The sequence below is a fragment of the Zootermopsis nevadensis genome, unplaced genomic scaffold, assembly GCF_977971745.1.
Source record: "Zootermopsis nevadensis isolate Lab colony 2312 unplaced genomic scaffold, Znev_1.0 Znev_ptg000078l, whole genome shotgun sequence".
In the NCBI taxonomy this organism is placed as follows: domain Eukaryota; kingdom Metazoa; phylum Arthropoda; class Insecta; order Blattodea; family Termopsidae; genus Zootermopsis; species Zootermopsis nevadensis.
Window position 1 is genome coordinate 65,825 of NW_028259209.1, and position 23,778 is coordinate 89,602.

General features: G+C 38.0%; 1 protein-coding gene across 1 annotated transcript in view; it reads left to right on the forward strand.

Annotated features, from left to right (window-relative positions):
- Positions 1–12,584: 12,584 nt before the first annotated feature.
- Positions 12,585–23,778, forward strand: part of LOC147870982 (uncharacterized) — an 85,560-nt gene continuing 74,366 nt past the window's right edge. The window contains exons 1-3 of the mRNA XM_087341504.1: positions 12,585–14,991; positions 16,897–16,985; positions 17,666–17,869. Coding sequence (XP_087197630.1) covers positions 12,608–14,200 — 1,593 coding nt within the window. The 5' untranslated portion in view covers positions 12,585–12,607 and the 3' untranslated portion in view covers positions 14,201–14,991; positions 16,897–16,985; positions 17,666–17,869. The remainder of the gene's footprint in view (positions 14,992–16,896; positions 16,986–17,665; positions 17,870–23,778) is intronic.

A 23,778-nucleotide genomic window follows, 5' to 3' on the forward strand; every position in this document is an offset into this window, starting at 1 on the left:
CCTTTAGGTTAGGTTAGTCCAGTCCAATTTAGTTTCTTTTAGGTTAGTTTAGTTTAGTCCAGTCCAATTTAGTTTCCTTTAGGTTAGTTTAGTTTAGTCCAGTCCAATTTAGTTTCCTTTAGGTTAGGTTAGTCCAGTCCAATTTAGTTTCCTTTAGGTTAGTATAGTTTAGTCCAGTCCAATTTAGTTTCCTTTAGGTTAGGTTAGTCCAGTCCAATTTAGTTTCCTTTAGGTTAGTTTAGTTTAGTCCAGTCCAATTTAGTTTCTTTTAGGTTAGTTTAGTTTAGTCCAGTCCAATTTAGTTTCCTTTAGGTTAGTTTAGTTTAGTCCAGTCCAATTTAGTTTCCTTTAGGTTAGGTTAGTCCAGTCCAATTTAGTTTCTTTTAGGTTAGTATAGTTTAGTCCAGTCCAATTTAGTTTCCTTTAGGTTAGGTTAGTCCAGTCCAATTTAGTTTCTTTTAGGTTAGTATAGTTTAGTCCAGTCCAATTTAGTTTCCTTTAGGTTAGTTTAGTTTAGTCCAGTCCAATTTAGTTTCCTTTAGGTTAGTTTAGTTTAGTCCAGTCCAATTTAGTTTCCTTTAGGTTAGTTTAGTTTAGTCCAGTCCAATTTAGTTTCTTTTAGGTTAGTTTAGTTTAGTCCAGTCCAATTTAGTTTCCTTTAGGTTAGTATAGTTTAGTCCAGTCCAATTTAGTTTCCTTTAGGTTAGTTTAGTTTAGTCCAGTCCAATTTAGTTTCCTTTAGGTTAGTATAGTTTAGTCCAGTCCAATTTAGTTTCCTTTAGGTTAGGTTAGTCCAGTCCAATTTAGTTTCTTTTAGGTTAGTATAGTTTAGTCCAGTCCAATTTAGTTTCCTTTAGGTTAGTTTAGTTTAGTCCAGTCCAATTTAGTTTCCTTTAGGTTAGTATAGTTTAGTCCAGTCCAATTTAGTTTCCTTTAGGTTAGGTTAGTCCAGTCCAATTTAGTTTCCTTTAGGTTAGTATAGTTTAGTCCAGTCCAATTTAGTTTCCTTTAGGTTAGGTTAGTCCAGTCCAATTTAGTTTCTTTTAGGTTAGTTTAGTTTAGTCCAGTCCAATTTAGTTTCCTTTAGGTTAGTTTAGTTTAGTCCAGTCCAATTTAGTTTCCTTTAGGTTAGGTTAGTCCAGTCCAATTTAGTTTCCTTTAGGTTAGTATAGTTTAGTCCAGTCCAATTTAGTTTCCTTTAGGTTAGGTTAGTCCAGTCCAATTTAGTTTCCTTTAGGTTAGTTTAGTTTAGTCCAGTCCAATTTAGTTTCTTTTAGGTTAGTTTAGTTTAGTCCAGTCCAATTTAGTTTCCTTTAGGTTAGTTTAGTTTAGTCCAGTCCAATTTAGTTTCCTTTAGGTTAGTTTAGTTTAGTCCAGTCCAATTTAGTTTCTTTTAGGTTAGTTTAGTTTAGTCCAGTCCAATTTAGTTTCCTTTAGGTTAGGTTAGTCCAGTCCAATTTAGTTTCTTTTAGGTTAGTTTAGTTTAGTCCAGTCCAATTTAGTTTCCTTTAGGTTAGGTTAGTCCAGTCCAATTTAGTTTCCTTTAGGTTAGTATAGTTTAGTCCAGTCCAATTTAGTTTCCTTTAGGTTAGGTTAGTCCAGTCCAATTTAGTTTCTTTTAGGTTAGTTTAGTTTAGTCCAGTCCAATTTAGTTTCCTTTAGGTTAGTTTAGTTTAGTCCAGTCCAATTTAGTTTCCTTTAGGTTAGGTTAGTCCAGTCCAATTTAGTTTCCTTTAGGTTAGTATAGTTTAGTCCAGTCCAATTTAGTTTCCTTTAGGTTAGGTTAGTCCAGTCCAATTTAGTTTCCTTTAGGTTAGTTTAGTTTAGTCCAGTCCAATTTAGTTTCTTTAGGTTAGTTTAGTTTAGTCCAGTCCAATTTAGTTTCCTTTAGGTTAGTTTAGTTTAGTCCAGTCCAATTTAGTTTCCTTTAGGTTAGGTTAGTCCAGTCCAATTTAGTTTCTTTTAGGTTAGTTTAGTTTAGTCCAGTCCAATTTAGTTTCCTTTAGGTTAGGTTAGTCCAGTCCAATTTAGTTTCCTTTAGGTTAGTATAGTTTAGTCCAGTCCAATTTAGTTTCCTTTAGGTTAGGTTAGTCCAGTCCAATTTAGTTTCCTTTAGGTTAGTTTAGTTTAGTCCAGTCCAATTTAGTTTCCTTTAGGTTAGTTTAGTTTAGTCCAGTCCAATTTAGTTTCCTTTAGGTTAGTTTAGTTTAGTCCAGTCCAATTTAGTTTCTTTTAGGTTAGTTTAGTTTAGTCCAGTCCAATTTAGTTTCTTTTAGGTTAGTTTAGTTTAGTCCAGTCCAATTTAGTTTCCTTTAGGTTAGTTTAGTTTAGTCCAGTCCAATTTAGTTTCCTTTAGGTTAGTTTAGTTTAGTCCAGTCCAATTTAGTTTCTTTTAGGTTAGTTTAGTTTAGTCCAGTCCAATTTAGTTTCCTTTAGGTTAGTTTAGTTTAGTCCAGTCCAATTTAGTTTCCTTTAGGTTAGTTTAGTTTAGTCCAGTCCAATTTAGTTTCCTTTAGGTTAGTTTAGTTTAGTCCAGTCCAATTTAGTTTCTTTTAGGTTAGTTTAGTTTAGTCCAGTCCAATTTAGTTTCCTTTAGGTTAGTTTAGTTTAGTCCAGTCCAATTTAGTTTCCTTTAGGTTAGTTTAGTTTAGTCCAGTCCAATTTAGTTTCCTTTAGGTTAGTTTAGTTTAGTCCAGTCCAATTTAGTTTCCTTTAGGTTAGTTTAGTTTAGTCCAGTCCAATTTAGTTTCCTTTAGGTTAGTTTAGTTTAGTCCAGTCCAATTTAGTTTCTTTTAGGTTAGGTTAGTTTAGTCCAGTCCAATTTAGTTTCCTTTAGGTTAGTTTAGTTTAGTCCAGTCCAATTTAGTTTCCTTTAGGTTAGTTTAGTTTAGTCCAGTCCAATTTAGTTTCTTTTAGGTTAGTTTAGTTTAGTCCAGTCCAATTTAGTTTCCTTTAGGTTAGTTTAGTTTAGTCCAGTCCAATTTAGTTTCCTTTAGGTTAGTTTAGTTTAGTCCAGTCCAATTTAGTTTCCTTTAGGTTAGTTTAGTTTAGTCCAGTCCAATTTAGTTTCTTTTAGGTTAGTTTAGTTTAGTCCAGTCCAATTTAGTTTCCTTTAGGTTAGTTTAGTTTAGTCCAGTCCAATTTAGTTTCCTTTAGGTTAGTTTAGTTTAGTCCAGTCCAATTTAGTTTCCTTTAGGTTAGTTTAGTTTAGTCCAGTCCAATTTAGTTTCCTTTAGGTTAGTTTAGTTTAGTCCAGTCCAATTTAGTTTCCTTTAGGTTAGTTTAGTTTAGTCCAGTCCAATTTAGTTTCCTTTAGGTTAGTTTAGTTTAGTCCAGTCCAATTTAGTTTCTTTTAGGTTAGTTTAGTTTAGTCCAGTCCAATTTAGTTTCCTTTAGGTTAGTTTAGTTTAGTCCAGTCCAATTTAGTTTCCTTTAGGTTAGTTTAGTTTAGTCCAGTCCAATTTAGTTTCCTTTAGGTTAGTTTAGTTTAGTCCAGTCCAATTTAGTTTCTTTTAGGTTAGTTTAGTTTAGTCCAGTCCAATTTAGTTTCCTTTAGGTTAGTTTAGTTTAGTCCAGTCCAATTTAGTTTCCTTTAGGTTAGTTTAGTTTAGTCCAGTCCAATTTAGTTTCCTTTAGGTTAGTTTAGTTTAGTCCAGTCCAGTTTAGTTTCCTTTAGGTTAGTTTAGTTTAGTCCAGTCCAATTTAGTTTCCTTTAGGTTAGTTTAGTTTAGTCCAGTCCAATTTAGTTTCCTTTAGGTTAGTTTAGTTTAGTCCAGTCCAATTTAGTTTCCTTTAGGTTAGTTTAGTTTAGTCCAGTCCAATTTAGTTTCCTTTAGGTTAGTTTAGTTTAGTCCAGTCCAATTTAGTTTCTTTTAGGTTAGTTTAGTTTAGTACAGTCCAATTTAGTTTCCTTTAGGTTAGTTTAGTTTAGTCCAGTCCAATTTAGTTTCTTTTAGGTTAGGTTAGTCCAGTCCAATTTAGTTTCCTTTAGGTTAGTTTAGTTTAGTCCAGTCCAATTTAGTTTCCTTTAGGTTAGTTTAGTTTAGTCCAGTCCAATTTAGTTTCCTTTAGGTTAGTTTAGTTTAGTCCAGTCCAATTTAGTTTCCTTTAGGTTAGTTTAGTTTAGTCCAGTCCAATTTAGTTTCCTTTAGGTTAGTTTAGTTTAGTCCAGTCCAATTTAGTTTCCTTTAGGTTAGTTTAGTTTAGTCCAGTCCAATTTAGTTTCCTTTAGGTTAGTTTAGTTTAGTCCAGTCCAATTTAGTTTCCTTTAGGTTAGTTTAGTTTAGTCCAGTCCAATTTAGTTTCCTTTAGGTTAGTTTAGTTTAGTCCAGTCCAATTTAGTTTCTTTTAGGTTAGTTTAGTTTAGTCCAGTCCAATTTAGTTTCCTTTAGGTTAGTTTAGTTTAGTCCAGTCCAATTTAGTTTCCTTTAGGTTAGTTTAGTTTAGTCCAGTCCAATTTAGTTTCCTTTAGGTTAGTTTAGTTTAGTCCAGTCCAATTTAGTTTCCTTTAGGTTAGTTTAGTTTAGTCCAGTCCAATTTAGTTTCCTTTAGGTTAGTTTAGTTTAGTCCAGTCCAATTTAGTTTCCTTTAGGTTAGTTTAGTTTAGTCCAGTCCAATTTAGTTTCCTTTAGGTTAGTTTAGTTTAGTCCAGTCCAATTTAGTTTCCTTTAGGTTAGTTTAGTTTAGTCCAGTCCAATTTAGTTTCCTTTAGGTTAGTTTAGTTTAGTCCAGTCCAATTTAGTTTCCTTTAGGTTAGTTTAGTTTAGTCCAGTCCAATTTAGTTTCCTTTAGGTTAGTTTAGTTTAGTCCAGTCCAATTTAGTTTCCTTTAGGTTAGTTTAGTTTAGTCCAGTCCAATTTAGTTTCCTTTAGGTTAGTTTAGTTTAGTCCAGTCCAATTTAGTTTCCTTTAGGTTAGTTTAGTTTAGTCCAGTCCAATTTAGTTTCTTTTAGGTTAGTTTAGTTTAGTCCAGTCCAATTTAGTTTCTTTTAGGTTAGTTTAGTTTAGTCCAGTCCAATTTAGTTTCCTTTAGGTTAGTTTAGTTTAGTCCAGTCCAATTTAGTTTCTTTTAGGTTAGTTTAGTTTAGTCCAGTCCAATTTAGTTTCCTTTAGGTTAGTTTAGTTTAGTCCAGTCCAATTTAGTTTCCTTTAGGTTAGTTTAGTTTAGTCCAGTCCAATTTAGTTTCCTTTAGGTTAGTTTAGTTTAGTCCAGTCCAATTTAGTTTCTTTTAGGTTAGTTTAGTTTAGTCCAGTCCAATTTAGTTTCCTTTAGGTTAGTTTAGTTTAGTCCAGTCCAATTTAGTTTCTTTTAGGTTAGTTTAGTTTAGTCCAGTCCAATTTAGTTTCCTTTAGGTTAGTTTAGTTTAGTCCAGTCCAATTTAGTTTCCTTTAGGTTAGTTTAGTTTAGTCCAGTCCAATTTAGTTTCTTTTAGGTTAGTTTAGTTTAGTCCAGTCCAATTTAGTTTCCTTTAGGTTAGTTTAGTTTAGTCCAGTCCAATTTAGTTTCTTTTAGGTTAGTTTAGTTTAGTCCAGTCCAATTTAGTTTCCTTTAGGTTAGTTTAGTTTAGTCCAGTCCAATTTAGTTTCCTTTAGGTTAGTTTAGTTTAGTCCAGTCCAATTTAGTTTCCTTTAGGTTAGTTTAGTTTAGTCCAGTCCAATTTAGTTTCCTTTAGGTGAGTTTAGTTTAGTCCAGTCCAATTTAGTTTCTTTTAGGTTAGTTTAGTTTAGTCCAGTCCAATTTAGTTTCCTTTAGGTTAGTTTAGTTTAGTCCAGTCCAATTTAGTTTCCTTTAGGTTAGTTTAGTTTAGTCCAGTCCAATTTAGTTTCCTTTAGGTTAGTTTAGTTTAGTCCAGTCCAATTTAGTTTCCTTTAGGTTAGTTTAGTTTAGTCCAGTCCAATTTAGTTTCCTTTAGGTTAGTTTAGTTTAGTCCAGTCCAATTTAGTTTCCTTTAGGTTAGTTTAGTTTAGTCCAGTCCAATTTAGTTTCTTTTAGGTTAGTTTAGTTTAGTCCAGTCCAATTTAGTTTCCTTTAGGTTAGTTTAGTTTAGTCCAGTCCAATTTAGTTTCTTTTAGGTTAGTTTAGTTTAGTCCAGTCCAATTTAGTTTCCTTTAGGTTAGTTTAGTTTAGTCCAGTCCAATTTAGTTTCCTTTAGGTTAGTTTAGTTTAGTCCAGTCCAATTTAGTTTCCTTTAGGTTAGTTTAGTTTAGTCCAGTCCAATTTAGTTTCCTTTAGGTTAGTTTAGTTTAGTCCAGTCCAATTTAGTTTCCTTTAGGTTAGTTTAGTTTAGTCCAGTCCAATTTAGTTTCCTTTAGGTTAGTTTAGTTTAGTCCAGTCCAATTTAGTTTCTTTTAGGTTAGTTTAGTTTAGTCCAGTCCAATTTAGTTTCCTTTAGGTTAGTTTAGTTTAGTCCAGTCCAATTTAGTTTCCTTTAGGTTAGTTTAGTTTAGTCCAGTCCAATTTAGTTTCCTTTAGGTTAGTTTAGTTTAGTCCAGTCCAATTTAGTTTCTTTTAGGTTAGTTTAGTTTAGTCCAGTCCAATTTAGTTTCCTTTAGGTTAGTTTAGTTTAGTCCAGTCCAATTTAGTTTCTTTTAGGTTAGTTTAGTTTAGTCCAGTCCAATTTAGTTTCCTTTAGGTTAGTTTAGTTTAGTCCAGTCCAATTTAGTTTCCTTTAGGTTAGTTTAGTTTAGTCCAGTCCAATTTAGTTTCTTTTAGGTTAGTTTAGTTTAGTCCAGTCCAATTTAGTTTCCTTTAGGTTAGTTTAGTTTAGTCCAGTCCAATTTAGTTTCCTTTAGGTTAGTTTAGTTTAGTCCAGTCCAATTTAGTTTCCTTTAGGTTAGTTTAGTTTAGTCCAGTCCAATTTAGTTTCCTTTAGGTTAGTTTAGTTTAGTCCAGTCCAATTTAGTTTCCTTTAGGTTAGTTTAGTTTAGTCCAGTCCAATTTAGTTTCTTTTAGGTTAGTTTAGTTTAGTCCAGTCCAATTTAGTTTCCTTTAGGTTAGTTTAGTTTAGTCCAGTCCAATTTAGTTTCTTTTAGGTTAGTTTAGTTTAGTCCAGTCCAATTTAGTTTCCTTTAGGTTAGTTTAGTTTAGTCCAGTCCAATTTAGTTTCCTTTAGGTTAGTTTAGTTTAGTCCAGTCCAATTTAGTTTCCTTTAGGTTAGTTTAGTTTAGTCCAGTCCAATTTAGTTTCTTTTAGGTTAGTTTAGTTTAGTCCAGTCCAATTTAGTTTCCTTTAGGTTAGTTTAGTTTAGTCCAGTCCAATTTAGTTTCCTTTAGGTTAGTTTAGTTTAGTCCAGTCCAATTTAGTTTCCTTTAGGTTAGTTTAGTTTAGTCCAGTCCAATTTAGTTTCCTTTAGGTTAGTTTAGTTTAGTCCAGTCCAATTTAGTTTCTTTTAGGTTAGTTTAGTTTAGTCCAGTCCAATTTAGTTTCCTTTAGGTTAGTTTAGTTTAGTCCAGTCCAATTTAGTTTCCTTTAGGTTAGTTTAGTTTAGTCCAGTCCAATTTAGTTTCTTTTAGGTTAGTTTAGTTTAGTCCAGTCCAATTTAGTTTCCTTTAGGTTAGTTTAGTTTAGTCCAGTCCAATTTAGTTTCCTTTAGGTTAGTTTAGTTTAGTCCAGTCCAATTTAGTTTCCTTTAGGTTAGTTTAGTTTAGTCCAGTCCAATTTAGTTTCCTTTAGGTTAGTTTAGTTTAGTCCAGTCCAATTTAGTTTCTTTTAGGTTAGTTTAGTTTAGTCCAGTCCAATTTAGTTTCCTTTAGGTTAGTTTAGTTTAGTCCAGTCCAATTTAGTTTCCTTTAGGTTAGTTTAGTTTAGTCCAGTCCAATTTAGTTTCTTTTAGGTTAGTTTAGTTTAGTCCAGTCCAATTTAGTTTCCTTTAGGTTAGTTTAGTTTAGTCCAGTCCAATTTAGTTTCCTTTAGGTTAGTTTAGTTTAGTCCAGTCCAATTTAGTTTCCTTTAGGTTAGTTTAGTTTAGTCCAGTCCAATTTAGTTTCCTTTAGGTTAGTTTAGTTTAGTCCAGTCCAATTTAGTTTCCTTTAGGTTAGTTTAGTTTAGTCCAGTCCAATTTAGTTTCTTTTAGGTTAGTTTAGTTTAGTCCAGTCCAATTTAGTTTCCTTTAGGTTAGTTTAGTTTAGTCCAGTCCAATTTAGTTTCCTTTAGGTTAGTTTAGTTTAGTCCAGTCCAATTTAGTTTCTTTTAGGTTAGTTTAGTTTAGTCCAGTCCAATTTAGTTTCTTTTAGGTTAGTTTAGTTTAGTCCAGTCCAATTTAGTTTCTTTTAGGTTAGTTTAGTTTAGTCCAGTCCAATTTAGTTTCCTTTAGGTTAGTTTAGTTTGGTCCAGCCCAATTTAGTTTATTTTAGGTTAGTCCAATCCAATTTAGTGTCTGTTAGATTAGGTTATGTTAGGCGGAATACAGCAGAGGAGTTACGCTTATAAAGTATAACATTTTGTACACTTTATGCTGATTTCGCCTATGTCATTACCCCTCTTCCAATAATTTCCTCTCGGGGCTAAGTGGGGCTGGCCCAAGTAAAACTTTGAGAACGAAGAGCTTATCCCTGCATTCTGACAGAGGCCCAGTCTGCACATGTCAACGGGTATTATGCTATAACCCCTTCATTATCCCCACCCCATTTAAAAGTACAGGGTTATTGATGCTTGCATTGCGTGTCATTTATCTTCCTTTTGGCCCCACCCTACCATTCTCCCCCATTAGAATTTTTGAATCTCTCTCACTCTATCATCTAGATCTTGACCACACTGCAACACAATACCTCCTCATATGAAATTCAGTAGTTTTTGTACTGTCTCAAAATTTAACCGATGCATTGTTCATTTTCGAAGACGTTAGCCAGTAAATCTATAGCTAAGAGATTTGAAGTGAAAAATACGAGCAGCTTTCTCCTTTTGTAAAGGTATAGCAGCTTTTCGAAAATATAAGGTCGTCTAAATAATTTAACAGGACTCTGAATTTCTTTCGTGCAATCCCTGTCAAGCAATACAAAAAAGATATCCTGTTAATAACCTCTAAAGAAGTAACATCGTTTAAAAAGTAAAACATTGCTAACTAATCAAATGTCTATACTTATATTTGTATTGTAGACTCATTTACGCAAGCGATATAAATAAAGTCACCCATTTTCTTGTACCAAACAATTCGTCTCTATAAATTATATACTACAACGTTTTGTCATATTTCTCTACTACTCGCTTATAAATGAAACAAGCAAGCTCAAAACACTTCAGTTTTTGAATAATACAAAAATGCTTTAATTTATTTATTTAGTTCGTTTGCAATTCTGTTTGTCATTCTACGGTTATTATTTTTATTATTATTACGTATTTATTGGTCGCTTATTTTAACGACGCTACCAGTATCTCACACAACAAATTAATTTAAATACCGGTTCAAAGATACGAAAGTCCTTATATTTAGTATACTTCAATTATGGTACAGTTCGGCTTATCGTTGTCTCAAACTAAGTGAGCTGCCTCCAATTTCTACATATCAGTCAGTTCTGATAAAGTTTACTCCATACTTTAGTCAACAAAACCTTCTACCAATAGACCTGGAATCGGGAAGCAAGTTATTTGACAAATACAATCTTTATTTTTCATTCGTATTTAAGGACAAATCGCTGAAACAAGTAGGTCCCATGTTCACGTGGAATTTTACTCAATTTAATTTACCGAATACACCCTTAGATGCTTTATAGTTTTACCACTGTTCTCCACCTCTGGTATTTAAAGGGCTGTGTTACCCTTTGTGTTTATATAACCGTTTCTCCTTGGTTTAGAATGTAGGCCACAGAAATCACGATTTGATTTTTTGTATTGTACCAAAACATCCTGTATAGTGGGATACTGACAAATACAGGTCACAGTTGAGATCGTATATCAAAGCGAACGGATAAAAAAACACCACTGGAGAGCAAAGTCTGGAGAAGACGACGGTAAGGCCAATTTTCAATCACGGCAAGCGCTACGGTTGGCAAATCCTTATTCCTTAAGAAGAATAAAGAAACTCGACCACTTTGAGAATGGCTGAAAAATATGAAAAACTGCACAGTGATGTTGACACGAGATTTTTTCTGTCAGGAAAACACATTTGTTTGTATTGCAAATATAATGCAATGGACGTGTTCTATTTGTCTGAACCAAAGTTTAGAGTCAACAGAAAAGTGTAAACATCACTTCATTGTGTGCTGCATATTCGCCTGTTTGTGTTTGTGGCGAGGGTCTTCATTGTCATTGCATATCAAAGTAATATAAGTTAAACGAGAATGATAATAAAGTATAATAATAATAATAATAATAATAATAATAGTCCGTGCCGTAACAGCCCTCTGAGAGCCAAAGCCGACTAGTAATAAAGTATAAACCAAAGAATAAATCATAAACTTTGAACTGCAGCCTTTAAAATTAATACGGATCGTAATTTTTTTCGAGGTTGGTTGTCGTATATCGGAAAATAAACATGATAGAAGAATGCCACTAAGAACAAACTTATTGGCTTCTTGCTGTTGGCAAACACGTAAATAAATTAATTGAATTGAATTAATTGAATTGATAATATTTCATAAAAACTGTCATAACCCCCCAAAATTGTCCTGAGTTCGAATTTTGTTGAGGCTGGTTTATGTAGCTTGGAAAATGTTCTTTATTTCGAAGAGGATATTACAGAAACGGAGGCCGCAATACTGAAACACTATCCTGGGTTTCAATCTCGTTGAAGATGTTTGGTTTCCGGATAATTCAATTACTAATTGTAGTGTTCTGCATCAACATCCAGAAGGCTAGTTAATAATAATAATAATAATAATTCGGATGTGGGCCCTAGAGGCGCTGGGAGTAGCACAAACCGTGGGGCCGTTCGCATGGTGTGGACGGACGATCTACGGCGTGGCCTTCTTGCGTGTCACGCCACCAGTGATCCTTCGCGGAGAGGATACATGGCACGGATGCATTCCCTTTGGTGCGAGATGCATCCTGAGCACTCCAGTCTCTCGGAACAAAACCTGCGAGACTATGTGTACCATCTGCGAAGGAAAGGCTTTGACTTCAAGCCGCAAGATCCAGTTGCAGCTACGCCGCATAAAGCGGAAGAAATTAAAAATATCGCACCATGTCCCCCAGCTGCGACTGTTGATATCGACATTAAAACGCGGTTCTACCAATTGTTGAACTCCTGTGAATATCTGAAGGACAGGCAGCGAACAGTTCACCACAAGATATCGCTGCGGGCCAAACATCTGGCCGAAATGAACGAAATCTTAGATGAATTCCTAAAAGATGATTCTGATCTTCTTACTATCAATCGCGCCGTTTACGCTGCAGCCAGGTTATTAGTAACCCCAGCCCCGTTTAGGGTGGCAGAAAAAGCTGAGCAGCAAACAAAACGTCTGGACGCGAAGTTAAAGTTGGAAAGGCAACTGGTATCCAGAATTCACTGCGTGATTGAGTATGTAAACTCTGGTCGGAGATTTACCACCAAGCTGAGGCTTATCGCCCGCTCTCTCAAGGCCAAGTATCACACACTGAACAAGAATACGCTGCTGACCATCAAGCAGCACTCTCTGGACAAAATACGGGCACTAACCGCGGACAGGAAGAAGTTAGTGAAACGTTATAGGGCCGTAAAGGAGAACACCATCTTTCGTGTATGCCCTTCCCGTCTCTTCAGCAAGAACACTGCAGTTGTTCATACCCCACCAACAGCAACGCAGGTCGAGTCATTCTGGAAGAGACTCTATGAAACTAGATTTCCGTTGAACATAGATTCTCCGGCCATTGGCCTCTTTAGGCAGTTCTGCGATCGCCATTTAGAGGATGATGATGTGCCCCTAGTGATCACCGAACAAGATGTGAAACGTGCCTTTACTGGCAAAAAGAATTTTTCTGCTCCTGGAATAGATGCCATCAATAATTTTTGGTGGAAAACTTTCACGAGCACACACAAACATTTATCTCGTATCTTTACATCTTTTTTTTGTGTGGTACAGAGCCCATTCCACCTTGGTTAACAGAAGGGCGCACCGTTCTTATTCCGAAGAAAGGAGATTTGTCTAATCCGGAAAACTACCGACCTATTACCTGTCTTAATACTGTATACAAGGCGTTCACCTCCATCTTGAACGAAAGCATACTGCACCATATTGACCCTATCTGGAAAGAAGTATATGAGCAGCGGGGTTCGAAACGTGGCATTGCAGGTTGCAAGGACAATCTGTAGATTGACAGATGCATCTGTCAAGATGCGGTCCATTATAAGCGCAACCTGTCAATGGCCTGGGTGGACTACAAAAAAGCTTTTGACACAACTTCTCATGAGCTGATTGTCATCTTGCTCAAAGTGCTGAAAGTCCAACCTGACATAGTGAAATGCATTGAAAATCTACTACCGCTCTGGAAAACGCTCTTCACTCTAACATCTGGGAAGCGTGTAGTGTCAACCGAGTTGGTATGCTACCACCGCGGAGTGTTTCAAGGTGACAGCTTGAGCCCTCTTCCTTTCTGCATCTCGCTACTTCCTCTTTCCGTTGTGCTAAGACGTGAGCGTGGTTACATGTGCGGTGCACCGTCCATCCGTAAGCACAAAGTCACACACCTTTTCTATATGGATGACTTAAAACTTTATGCTGCCAGCGACAGTGGCATTCAAAGTGCACTGAACACCGTGCAAGTATACACTCAGGATATCGGCATGGAATTTGGATTGGACAAGTGTGCAGTTCTGCATTTGAAAAGGGGAAGAAATAGGGATTTCGGCGAAGACGTGCAACTCGTGGACGGAAGCATCATACACCATCTTGATGCCGAAGAGTCCTATACATATCTTGGTGTGAGTGAGAGTCACGTCCAAGATGTCTCCAAGGTCAAAGAGGCTCTGTGCAGCAAGTATAGACACACCCTACGACAGATTTGGAGTTCCGAGCTCTCTGGTAGAAACAAAGTCACTGCCACCAACATGCTTGCTGTTCCGATCCTGCTCTATACTTTTGGAGCAATGAAGTGGACAGTTAACGAGTTGAAAAACCTGGACAGGGCCACCAGAAAAATGATGACCATGCACCGAAGTCTTCACCCTAAATCTTCTGTCCAACGCATATACCTCCCGCGTCATCTTGGAGGTAGAGGTCTCTTGGGTCTGGAGAATCTTACCAACAGGATAGTTCTGGGCACAGCTCATTCCATCATTAATAGCTCTGACCCCCTTTTGACATTCGTGTGTTCGCATGAGTCTGCGGGTGTAGGGGCGTTTATATTTCAGGCGGCAAAGAGAGCAGCAAATGACCTCGGACTTGACTTCGACACCAGCTCAGTTGTACAGCGAAGACAGTTGCCCCTCTTGACACTGACGTCAGATCAATTCAAGGGCACTGTTAAGAAGGCCGAGCAAACTTTGTTGCTCAAGCAACATGCAGATAAACCCATGCATGGGGCCTTCTTCAAAAATGTAGGAAAAATGGGCTTGTCAAAAGACCTGACGTTCGCCTTTCTACGGTCGGCTGGACTAAAGTCTGAAACCGAGGGTTTCATCTTAGCGTGCCAAGATGGTGTTGTAAACAAACTTGTGTACCGCCGAATGGTGATGGGTGTGGGGGTAGCGGATACAGTCTGCAGGGCATGCCGAATGCAACCAGAGACGTTGATGCATCTTTTGTCGGCATGTAAACATTATGCCAGCTGCGCCTACATTCATCGACATAACGCTGCTTTACGTATACTCTACTACCACCTGAGACACTTTTACGGCATAGATAAGACACCCGTTTTGCCGTACGCTCCTGGGGACATTGAGTCCGTCGTTGAGAACGACAAATGTAAAATTTATTGGAACTATTCGTTCCCCACTACCAGGCAGTTAACAGCCACTAAACCTGACATCGTTCTCATCGATACCTCTGGATGCACCATGTATGTCATCGAGTTTTCGGCCCCGGCTGAAACCAACATAGTTGTGAAGGAGGCTGAAAAACGGACCAAGTATCAAGACCTTGTGTTTGAGCTAAGACAGCTGTACCCAGGATTCACTGTCAAATTAATCGTCCTTATAATTGGAGTTCTTGGAGGAGTCAAGTCGTCGCTGCTGGCTAACATCAAGCTCATTCCGGCATGCCAGCGTAACGCTGAAGCATTACTCAGCCGGATGCAAAAGGCCGTGCTTCTTGGGTCGCTACTGCGTGCGCACGACCCCAACTCACTGTAGCCGCCTATCTCGTGGTGCAAGCATCCGAGTTATGACGGCAACACGCCTGAAGTTTTTGGCTGCTTGTGGACCAATTAAACAATTCATAATAATAATAATAAACTCGAAACAGTAATAACAACAACAACAATTATAGGAATAAATCTTTCCTCTTCTTTTCTTCTTCGAGAAAGTACTTACTTAGTCCATCAATGTCTACGATTTCTTCATCACCTTCAGAAATGTGCGTATGTCGAATGCAAATTCCAGCCGCAGGACCTCGCTGGTCAGTGGGTTGTCTGGACGCAAAAAAATGTCTACTGACAGTCCGCAGGCTTAGTCGGCGCTTACTCAGTTGTGCGCGCTTTTCGGAACCAGATCCATTCTGCTTTTTTGTCATGTGATAAAAAACTTTTACGGTGACTGACATAAACAAAGTCTTGTCGGACCATCAGCCGTGTCACTTGGTTGGGAATCGACGACGTTCAATGAACTAACACGGCATTTTCAGAGACGATTTTATTGAGATCCATACTAATTTCGGACCAGAAATGTCTCTTATTGTGTCCCTTCAGATGTTAGGACATTGCTGGGACGTGCCTCGCCCTGTCTTCCCATCACGAGCACGGTAAGCAACAGCCAACGTGAAATTCTGTTGAGGCCGATGCCACCTTAATCCACTGGCCCGAAAATATCGCTGGTCAGACTGCAAACATCACGCCGACGAATGTCAGTGGGCTGCTCGTCACAGTTCTTGTCCGCTTGATGCGATGCCGACCGAAGACGCACATTTGTCGGCGCTCTGGGAAATAGTAAGCATGTATCCGTTTCGTGGCGTGCGTCTTCTTGGAAGTCGCTATCTTAAGGATCACAGGTGCACATATATTATGTAGACTCTGACGCTGAATGTGTGCATTGACATCAACTGTATTTCTTTAAGACTCATTTTGCTATTTTTCTCCGTGTTTACCAAGGCGTCTCTCCCTTTTAGGTGGCGAAATATTTGTTTACTTTTTCTAAGAATTTCGGCCGTGACGTCATGTGAGTGACTTAATTTGATAGGTTGGAGCCGTTGTTGGGTATCCCAAGAAAATGGAGTCGCACGAGACTGATTCCTCCTTTGGGAGTGTAAGGTGGAGGCACCCACTCTCATTATATGACTTATCGTATCTGTTCTTCTGCTATGGCAGAAGGCGTCTTCCGGAGCACGCTCTCTCTCTCTCTCTCTCTCCCTCTCTCTCTCCCTGTGTATACATCAACCAATTTCATTTTCCTGGCACATCCATGCAGTCTCTGAGTTTCCTAGATGAGTTTCTGGCACAGGGAATGAAAACCAAAACACGACTGCAGCAACATCTCGCCTTGCCTCGCGTCTTTCTTTTCATTAACTTGTCTCTCCTCTTTTCTCCTCCTTCATCATATTTCTGTAGCGTCTTTTTCTGTGTGTCGAGGTTTTTAGTAAGTTCTCCTTCTTCATTTCATCTTTTGCCCTGGAAAAATATAATATATATGGTGAAGGTTCTTATGGAGTTTTGTGCAGACTTCTTGAATGCTGATTAATGTGGCGTTGGTAGCGGGCCGGGAGTATGAAGGATCAGAATAGCCAATATCCAGATCATTCACGACTCCGTGAACTTCATTATCGGGCTCGGATGACACGGATGGCTTCCAGGCAGCCGAATCTTAAACACGCTTCAGTTAAGAAATGCGAAGACCTATCACACGCTACGAAATGTTCAGATGAATAGTTAGTTTAAATATACGAAGAAGCTAATATGATTGACGTGTGGCGTTTAAAAGTCTCAATAGAAAAGAAGGTTTACGCGACGTGGACTTCGATGTCTGTTTATTGCAGGATTAACCGCGGGTCCCATTGCATTTCTTCTGTGCCTTTGTACGCTGGGTTACCTCATTGGGTGTCTTTGTACGTACACAAGGCTCTTGAAAGGAATCATCGATCCCCGACTGCATGGTCCATTGTGTCTTCTAAGACATGGCGTCCCCCACTTGACAATTTAGCAGTAAATGCGAAACGCGACGAAAGAAACAGCATTTGCCCTGGGAAGTCAGATGAGCTTTTTAAAAATTGTTGGTTGAATAATTGGGTACGTGAATACAGTTTAAAGGATCGTTACTTCCAGTGTCAGATCCAGCCGTTTGGATACTTTGTTCTTTCTTTGCTCGTAGCATCATCCTACCAGGTAGGTCGGTTGGGAAACTTGAATTCATATTATATCACGACGTATCATCCATCGTCTGAATTTCTTATCAATGCAAGTGTGCAGAAAGCTTCTTTGTTTTGCGACGTGTTCGCCAGGACATCTTTTCGGGGAACACTTGCTACCACACCGTTCAGAATCTTTGTCTTCCCGGCTGCTGTCTTAAAAAACTTTGATTAAAATATACGAAATTATAATTTTACCGAAAGATGACTGTCTTCTGAGATTTTGCACCGTGTACTCTAGTAGAAGTTTGCCGACTATTTAGAGGTGCTTCCTCTCTCCATCATCGCCCTGATGACGGACGCAGTAGGCACCCCTGAAACGTCGGCAAACTTCTACCAGACTTCGCGTCTCAGCGTCCCAGAAGTATTCTTTATACTCCTCTGTGAGAGCCCTAATCTTACCTATAATTTTACCTGTTGTTTAGTATGTTTCTGTACTTCGTTTTGCGGTGTGTCGGAGCGTAATCAATAATTCGTGCGTTATGGTTTGCAGGTGATAGTAATGTACCCGCGACCCAACATCTACACGTGCACAGTTCGTGTCTGGCTGAGAGAAATTGGTTTCTCGCTGAAGACATGGAGGTAAGAACTTGAAGGGAAAATCTGTATCGAGCAGCCAAATTTGCCACGGGCGAGTGTTGACGTATATGCAGTCTGTTCCAAAATTTTCACAAACAATCTACAATCTTGCATTGCCTCCCCAGGTTTTGCTACGTGTTTCATATTTTATAATTGTATGGAAAACTAGCCCTTACATGCGGTAATAAAATGGTGATTTCACGCAAGACGCCTGTTTGCTGCGTTTGTATCAGTGCGTCATAAAATATGCTGGCACCTGGCAGAAAGCCCCGAGAAAGTTTCTGGTAACGTGCACTTACAGTACCAGGTTGTTTTGTTTGTGTATGTGTTGTTATCGACTATAGATTTATTATCTTTTACTTTCTTTTGTTAGTTAATACATAAAATTTATATCAGGTAAAGTCAGTAGGACTTAATGAAGTCTGCATCTTATTTTAAGCGGGTATTTCTTAAAAATGAGCTGCAAAATTATGTGAAATTTTATTTGGGATGAATGGGGAACAGGGGCTGCATTAGAGAAATTTATATAAATAATTTTTTGCTATAATACATTTAATAGAAATCTTGTGAGAAAATGTTTAGTTAAATATGCAGATGGACAAACATGGTCTTGCGCATTCATTTTGCACACTTTGCATAGAGAATATCCACATCGTCTTAACGTAAACGTGGTTTTATTCCAGGAAGGATTTCCGTGATTTTCCGAGTGAGGTTAGCCAAAGCTGTGAACATCACAGGTCCGGACCTTCTGAAGAGACTTGGAGTGATCGTCACCATTTTCAGCGTGTTCCTGGTGATACGAACGCTTGTGATCGTGGGGACAACAGCTGACGATCTGAAAGCGTTTCTTTGCCGCACAGACTGGTGGGATCATTCCTTCACCACACGTGAGTATTAGAATTTAGTTGTATACTGTATGAAAACAAATTAACTTTCTTCATTGTTCTGAATCTTGTGACCGGAATCCATGAATGCCTGTTTTGCGACTGATTGCACGTGACACAACCACCCTTTCGGCATATGCATTTTTCCTTTTCAGATGCTTCTCAACACGTGTGTAACTGAGTGTTATTCCTCTTGTTCTAAATATTTGTCAGTGTGAGAAGAAGTTGGTGGTATATTAGGATGAAACTTATTCATAGTATCTTCAGCTTGTGGGAGACCACGCGAGAGATCATTTGACGAATTAAGTAAACATTTTCTACGAAGGTGGTCATAGATCGCTTTTGTACTTTAAAGCCTACCCACAATAACATTGGCGGAGATACGGAAAACCGTGTAGGAAACTACTTAATGTGTAGGATAAAATCGCGTTGTGACGGATAAATTCTGCCCACTAGACGCAATATTTCTCGCGTAGAGTTCATGCGGGATTGTGACTAGTAGATGCGTTCGTGATTCTACCGTTGATATTTCATTGGATACATCCGAGTAATGATGGTGAATCTTATATATATATATATATATATTGAAAACAAATACACTGTTTACTCTTCGTATTTTTATGAAAATATTAATATCCATGCCACCCTTCCTGTCTTTATTTCCGGAAAAATAAAACAATTTTCACAAAGAATATTTTAATAAATTGGAAGAATTGACTTAATAAAGTCATTGTCTCTCGCCTTTGTTATTTGTTTAATGACTAAAGATTTTCGATATGTGTTTTATAGTCAAGACAGGAGAAAGTGGAATCAAATGGAAGGGATGGGAAGTGTGCATAAAATTATTTTTGTGGAACCTAAAGATGAAGAAATTCGGAATGTGGGCGTTTTTCTTTATTTTTCTATTTTCTTTGAAGCCGAAGCTCTTCCGAGTAATATTTAAACATTCAGTTCCTACCTCAAAGAAGCCACATCCCGTCTTCATGATAAAGATAAGTTGATTAATGCTGTTTAGTAAAAGTAATGAAATAATTGGCTGAGAGAGTAAAATTAAGAGTTATTAATGAAGATTGTAAAAAGTATGATGTAAGGTTTTCATCTTGATTAATCTGGCTTAAGAAAGGATTCGCTGGCGGGCTGTTACTTTTACATTAATGAACAATCTGCTTTCACAAAATGCTGTGTTGTTGTTTTTTTTTTTAAACTCAACATGTGTTATTGTCTTGAGAGTTCCGTAGTGGTGTTCAAACAATCTTGCTGATGAACTGCACTCCTGAGCAGGTTGAATGCGGTCAGTTTGTTTAATAGGCTAGTAATAAAAATGCTAGCACATCGGGTCACTAATTTAATTTTTCGAGGTCAGATTAGTCTGTGATCGTCCGGGTCTCCGGAGTTCATTAGAAGCTAGACAAGACAGACATATTATAAACGAATAAATCTTCTATTTCTGTAATAGAAATAATTGGTACGTTTTATACAAGTAAGGCGTATTCGATGTTCTAACTCTCCGTGAAATGGTGAAAGTGTTCGCTACGCCAATGCATAAACACCACAAAAACAGATTGAGGGAGGAATTCCGGTAGGACAAACAGGAGCGATTTAGTGGCCTGGTAGGTTTGTCCCCGCAGGACTTCTTCAACTTCAACCGGTCGCAATCGCCTTACCATTATCGGGTGCTATACCAAACTTCCATCGTTCCACGCTCTTTGTGTGCCCCCCATCTCAAGCTTCTTTCTGTTATTACAGAACTTCAACAGTGACTCCGGTGAAAGATAAATTGAACGCGCCTGAAGAACGGGAGGGACCAAGTCCAATCTCACGCACAAAACTAGATTTCTAGAATATTCAAACAACTTCTAGGTTACGGTAACCTAATATTGATCCCGATAGTAAGAAATCTGCGCATCATTATGCTTCACAAACCAGTTCAAGTTATCTCCTGCATCATTATTGATGAAACTTTATATTGATTTTCTTGCGAATTTAGTTTTGGTTTGAACTTGACAACTCCTCCCGCTTTACGCTAAACTAAAATGAAATTCCTCTAAAAGTTTTCAGTGCGCGAATTATTTCTGCAGAATATGACATTAAGATGTCTGACAAGTTCCTTAAACATTTCTCGGTGCGGTGTACGGTTAACGAAATACTCTCAGTGAAGTGCCGTCTCTGCGGCTTCCCGACTAAGGAATCTGTTGGTGCATGTAGTGTGGTCGCCGAAATTTGCAGTAGCATACTTGATTCTGCAGTAATGAATTTGTATTTGCACACAGATTAACATTAAGTTACACGATTTGTGAAGAATCGCAAAGAATACGTTTGTGGGACACGGGCCTTCTGAAGCCTAGTGAGATTGTGCTGCCCAAGTCTTTATTTTTGTGTCCCACCTGCCCCAAACCCGAGGCCTCACACTATTTATTCGTTGCGTTTGGTGTGTGCTGTGTATTTGTACTTATTTTCGTGATATTTTTGCCGATTTTTCTTAATGTAATTTATTTATTTTTGTATCCTAAAAGCTTTAATTTCATTTGTATTGATTCTATTACAATTGTATTGCCTAACAAAATCTCCTTATTTATGACCATAATGAGGAACACAACACAGAACAGGGAGAAGCCAGTCGTCTAGATTTTATTCGGTGTTCTCCACGCTCTAGCGTGGGCCTCTTCAGGTTGTCTTCCTCGTCGGTCGCGTTTCTTTGCAGAGGTACTTAACCTGTATGAGCTGGGATGAAGTTAGAGCAATAATGATCAAATACGTTACAATGATCTCTGATAACACCAACGCAACAGCGACCTACGTGAAGAACATCTCATCGTTGTATTGTCAGTGTGGGTACATAAAGGCTATACCTTTAAATCTTGATTTTTATTTTCAAAAAGTGTCCTGGAATTCACTTTGAGAAGAGCTCTTGTTCTAGCGTTTTGGCTCTTGCTTTCGCCTTGATCACTCTCAGTGTTTGATCTGCTAAGTTTGAAGATACGTACAATCATATCCGGATGTAAGCTTCCGTTGTGACGTTTGAGGTTATCACAGCAATGAAAATTTGAATTTTGGGCGGCTTAGTTTTGACGCCGTGTAGTCTCGTAGGCGGTTACCAATGTTTCGGAGGAAATAATTGCCTCCATCTTCAGATTAGGAGTAATGGATATGGAGGTGATAAGTTCTCCGAAACTTTATTTACCACTTACGCGGCGTCATGATCTTTAAATAGCATGATTCAGAACATTCATACGTAGGGCCGTGTTCCCATTTTGCCAAGGAAGACCCTCAGAAATAGACTGGAATCTCCCATAGCCACTGAACTGCGGTATTCTGTCTCCAGTCCGTCGACTTCCTAGAATGCAACGGACCGACGTCTAGTGTTTTAATATTTGCATTTATTTGCAGGCATTTTTCGTGATGTGGAATAAACGCACGCAGTCTCCGTTCTGATAGGACACATTTAATTTCCAATTCATTCGCCATATGTCTCATCAGTTTCCTCTCCACTATTTATTCGATCAAAAATAAATCTGAGTGGGTGGGAACACACATGACGTGCGTTCAGACGTGTCCCTGCCAATTACGTGCTTCACAGGGTTTTTTAGTAGGAGCCTCGAGCATTTTATAAAGCGTGGGCTGGTTGTTATACAGCCTCTCTACCTGATGGTGGAAATCGGATACCCGCCTTTCGGCGTTTGACGTCTTTTATCAGAATTCGTTTGATTTTCTGTTATTGTTGACTGTGACGGAACTTGACTTTCGAATGAACTGCTGATAATTGAATCGATTTTCAGTAAGGTTACATGCTGGGTCTAGTCCAGAATTAATGTCGAATTGTTAAAATTATTGTGGCGTTTTTTCTCCCATGTGTTTTATATAAATGTTGAGATCAAAACATATAACAAAACAGTTTGCCTCTTATTTTTTTGTAGCGAGGAATGTAAATTCTTAATCTCGTCATTGTGCCTACGTTTCTCGGTCTCTGTACCTACTGTTTGAAAATACATGAAATATTGAACACTTGGAAACCCGTTTTAAATTTAAAATAATATGCTCCATTATTAGTATTGCGTCAGGTAATCAAATGAAAGTTTTTATTTCGCCAAACAAAGTTAATGTTAATTGAATTGCTAATTTGTTAATATTAATTTAAATTCATATATTGAAGTACGTGATGTTACGAAGATTCGGCAGGCCATTCACGAAGATCGACGTCGTACCATCAACGACTTGTGCGACATTGTTGGGATAGGCTATGGGACCTGTCAGCTGATTCTAAAAGAAGAACTCCACATGCGACGCATCATGACAACGCGCCAGCGCACACCGCCCTCAAAGTTCGGCAGTTTTTGGCCTCAAACACCATGGCCGTCATCCCGCACCCTCCTTATTCGCCGTGTGACTTCTTCCTCTTCCCAAAGATGAAAATTCAGCTAAAGGGAAGGAGATTTGAGACGATAGAAGAGATTCAGGCAGAATCGCAGATGGTGCTTGACAGGCTGACAAAGAAAGATTTCCAGGGATGCTTACAGGCTTCGCAGCGGCGCTGGGATCGTTGTGTTCACTCCCAGGGGAACTACTTCGAGGGTGATGGATGAATTTAATACCTGAGATAAGTGTACGGGTTTTTATAGGCGCAGTCTATAAACTTTCTGATCGCACCTCGTAGATGTCTGCTACATATTAAATTGTTTTGTACTTTATTAACATGGTTTGTATATTACGTTGAAGAACCTAATACTTTAATTTTATATATTCAGAATGCATCGTGCATTTGACTGGTGATAGTAATCGGAGCTGTCATTAGCTAGTCCATCAGATTCCCAGAAATTAACCTTTGAAAGGGTTATTTAATCTTCAGGGTTCAGGTTTTATATCTGAGTGACTGTGTTTGGTTGCTTTTTTAATGACTTCACCTAACTGTCTTACCGCTAATTATTAAACGAGCAACCAAATGTAACAAACGTGGAAACAGGTCATCTTTATGTTCACCGCATTGAGAATACGAACTCGAAATTAATATTTTTATTCACTAGGATGACAATAATAATAATAGACAATCGTATGTAGTATTTCCTCTTGTGTTCCGTCCTTTCTAATAACATACGGTATTCGTATTTCATTAACAAGAAAACTTATTCTGAATTAAAATTAATTTCTCTTTGCCGATTTAGTTTCTACACTGATTTAACCCCCTCCCCCACTCTCCCCCAAGGGTTTAACTCCAGTTCACCAATTTGCGAGCACGGCGCTGAAATTAAGGGATATTTCCAAGGCGCCTGCGACGTTTGACCATGAAATTAAAACGCTTCTCTTCCAAAGCGTCCGAAGAACACTGTACTACCACCGCATTAAATGTTTAATGTTTTGTTGGGCATTTGTGACTGAAGCCAGTGTTTATCGCCCTATTGCACTGTTGCATTATGGCTGCAGTTTTCTGGAGTAACATTCTGAACGTTGTAAATAAATTCTAACTCTATTTTTCGTACACTATTCTACACTGCTTTCTTACGCATGCCAGAGTGAATACGTTTCGTTGTATTAGTTGTTATTAATATGATCATAGGTCTATAAACTGCACTAATAAAAATAGATATTTTATCTGTTCAGGATGTTCAAAAATAATGTGAGCGGTTTAAAATATTTGTTTAATGAAAACTAAACGACGTGCGAAAATGAAACTTCCGCCACCCCTGGAAGGAGAATTTCGAAACGTCTTCTGGGGCTGGGTTATCATTTTATTGTCATGCCAGCAGTTGAGCTCCTAGCGGACATAATTGGAGTTACATCACTTCTTGCGTATGCTACGAACAGTTGCTAATGCTTCCCTTCAGTTCTACGTTTTGTTAAATAAATATTTAAAAGCGCTCAACACCTGTACATTAATGGCATTCTATGTAGTTGTTGTGGACGTGGTTCAGTACCTTCGT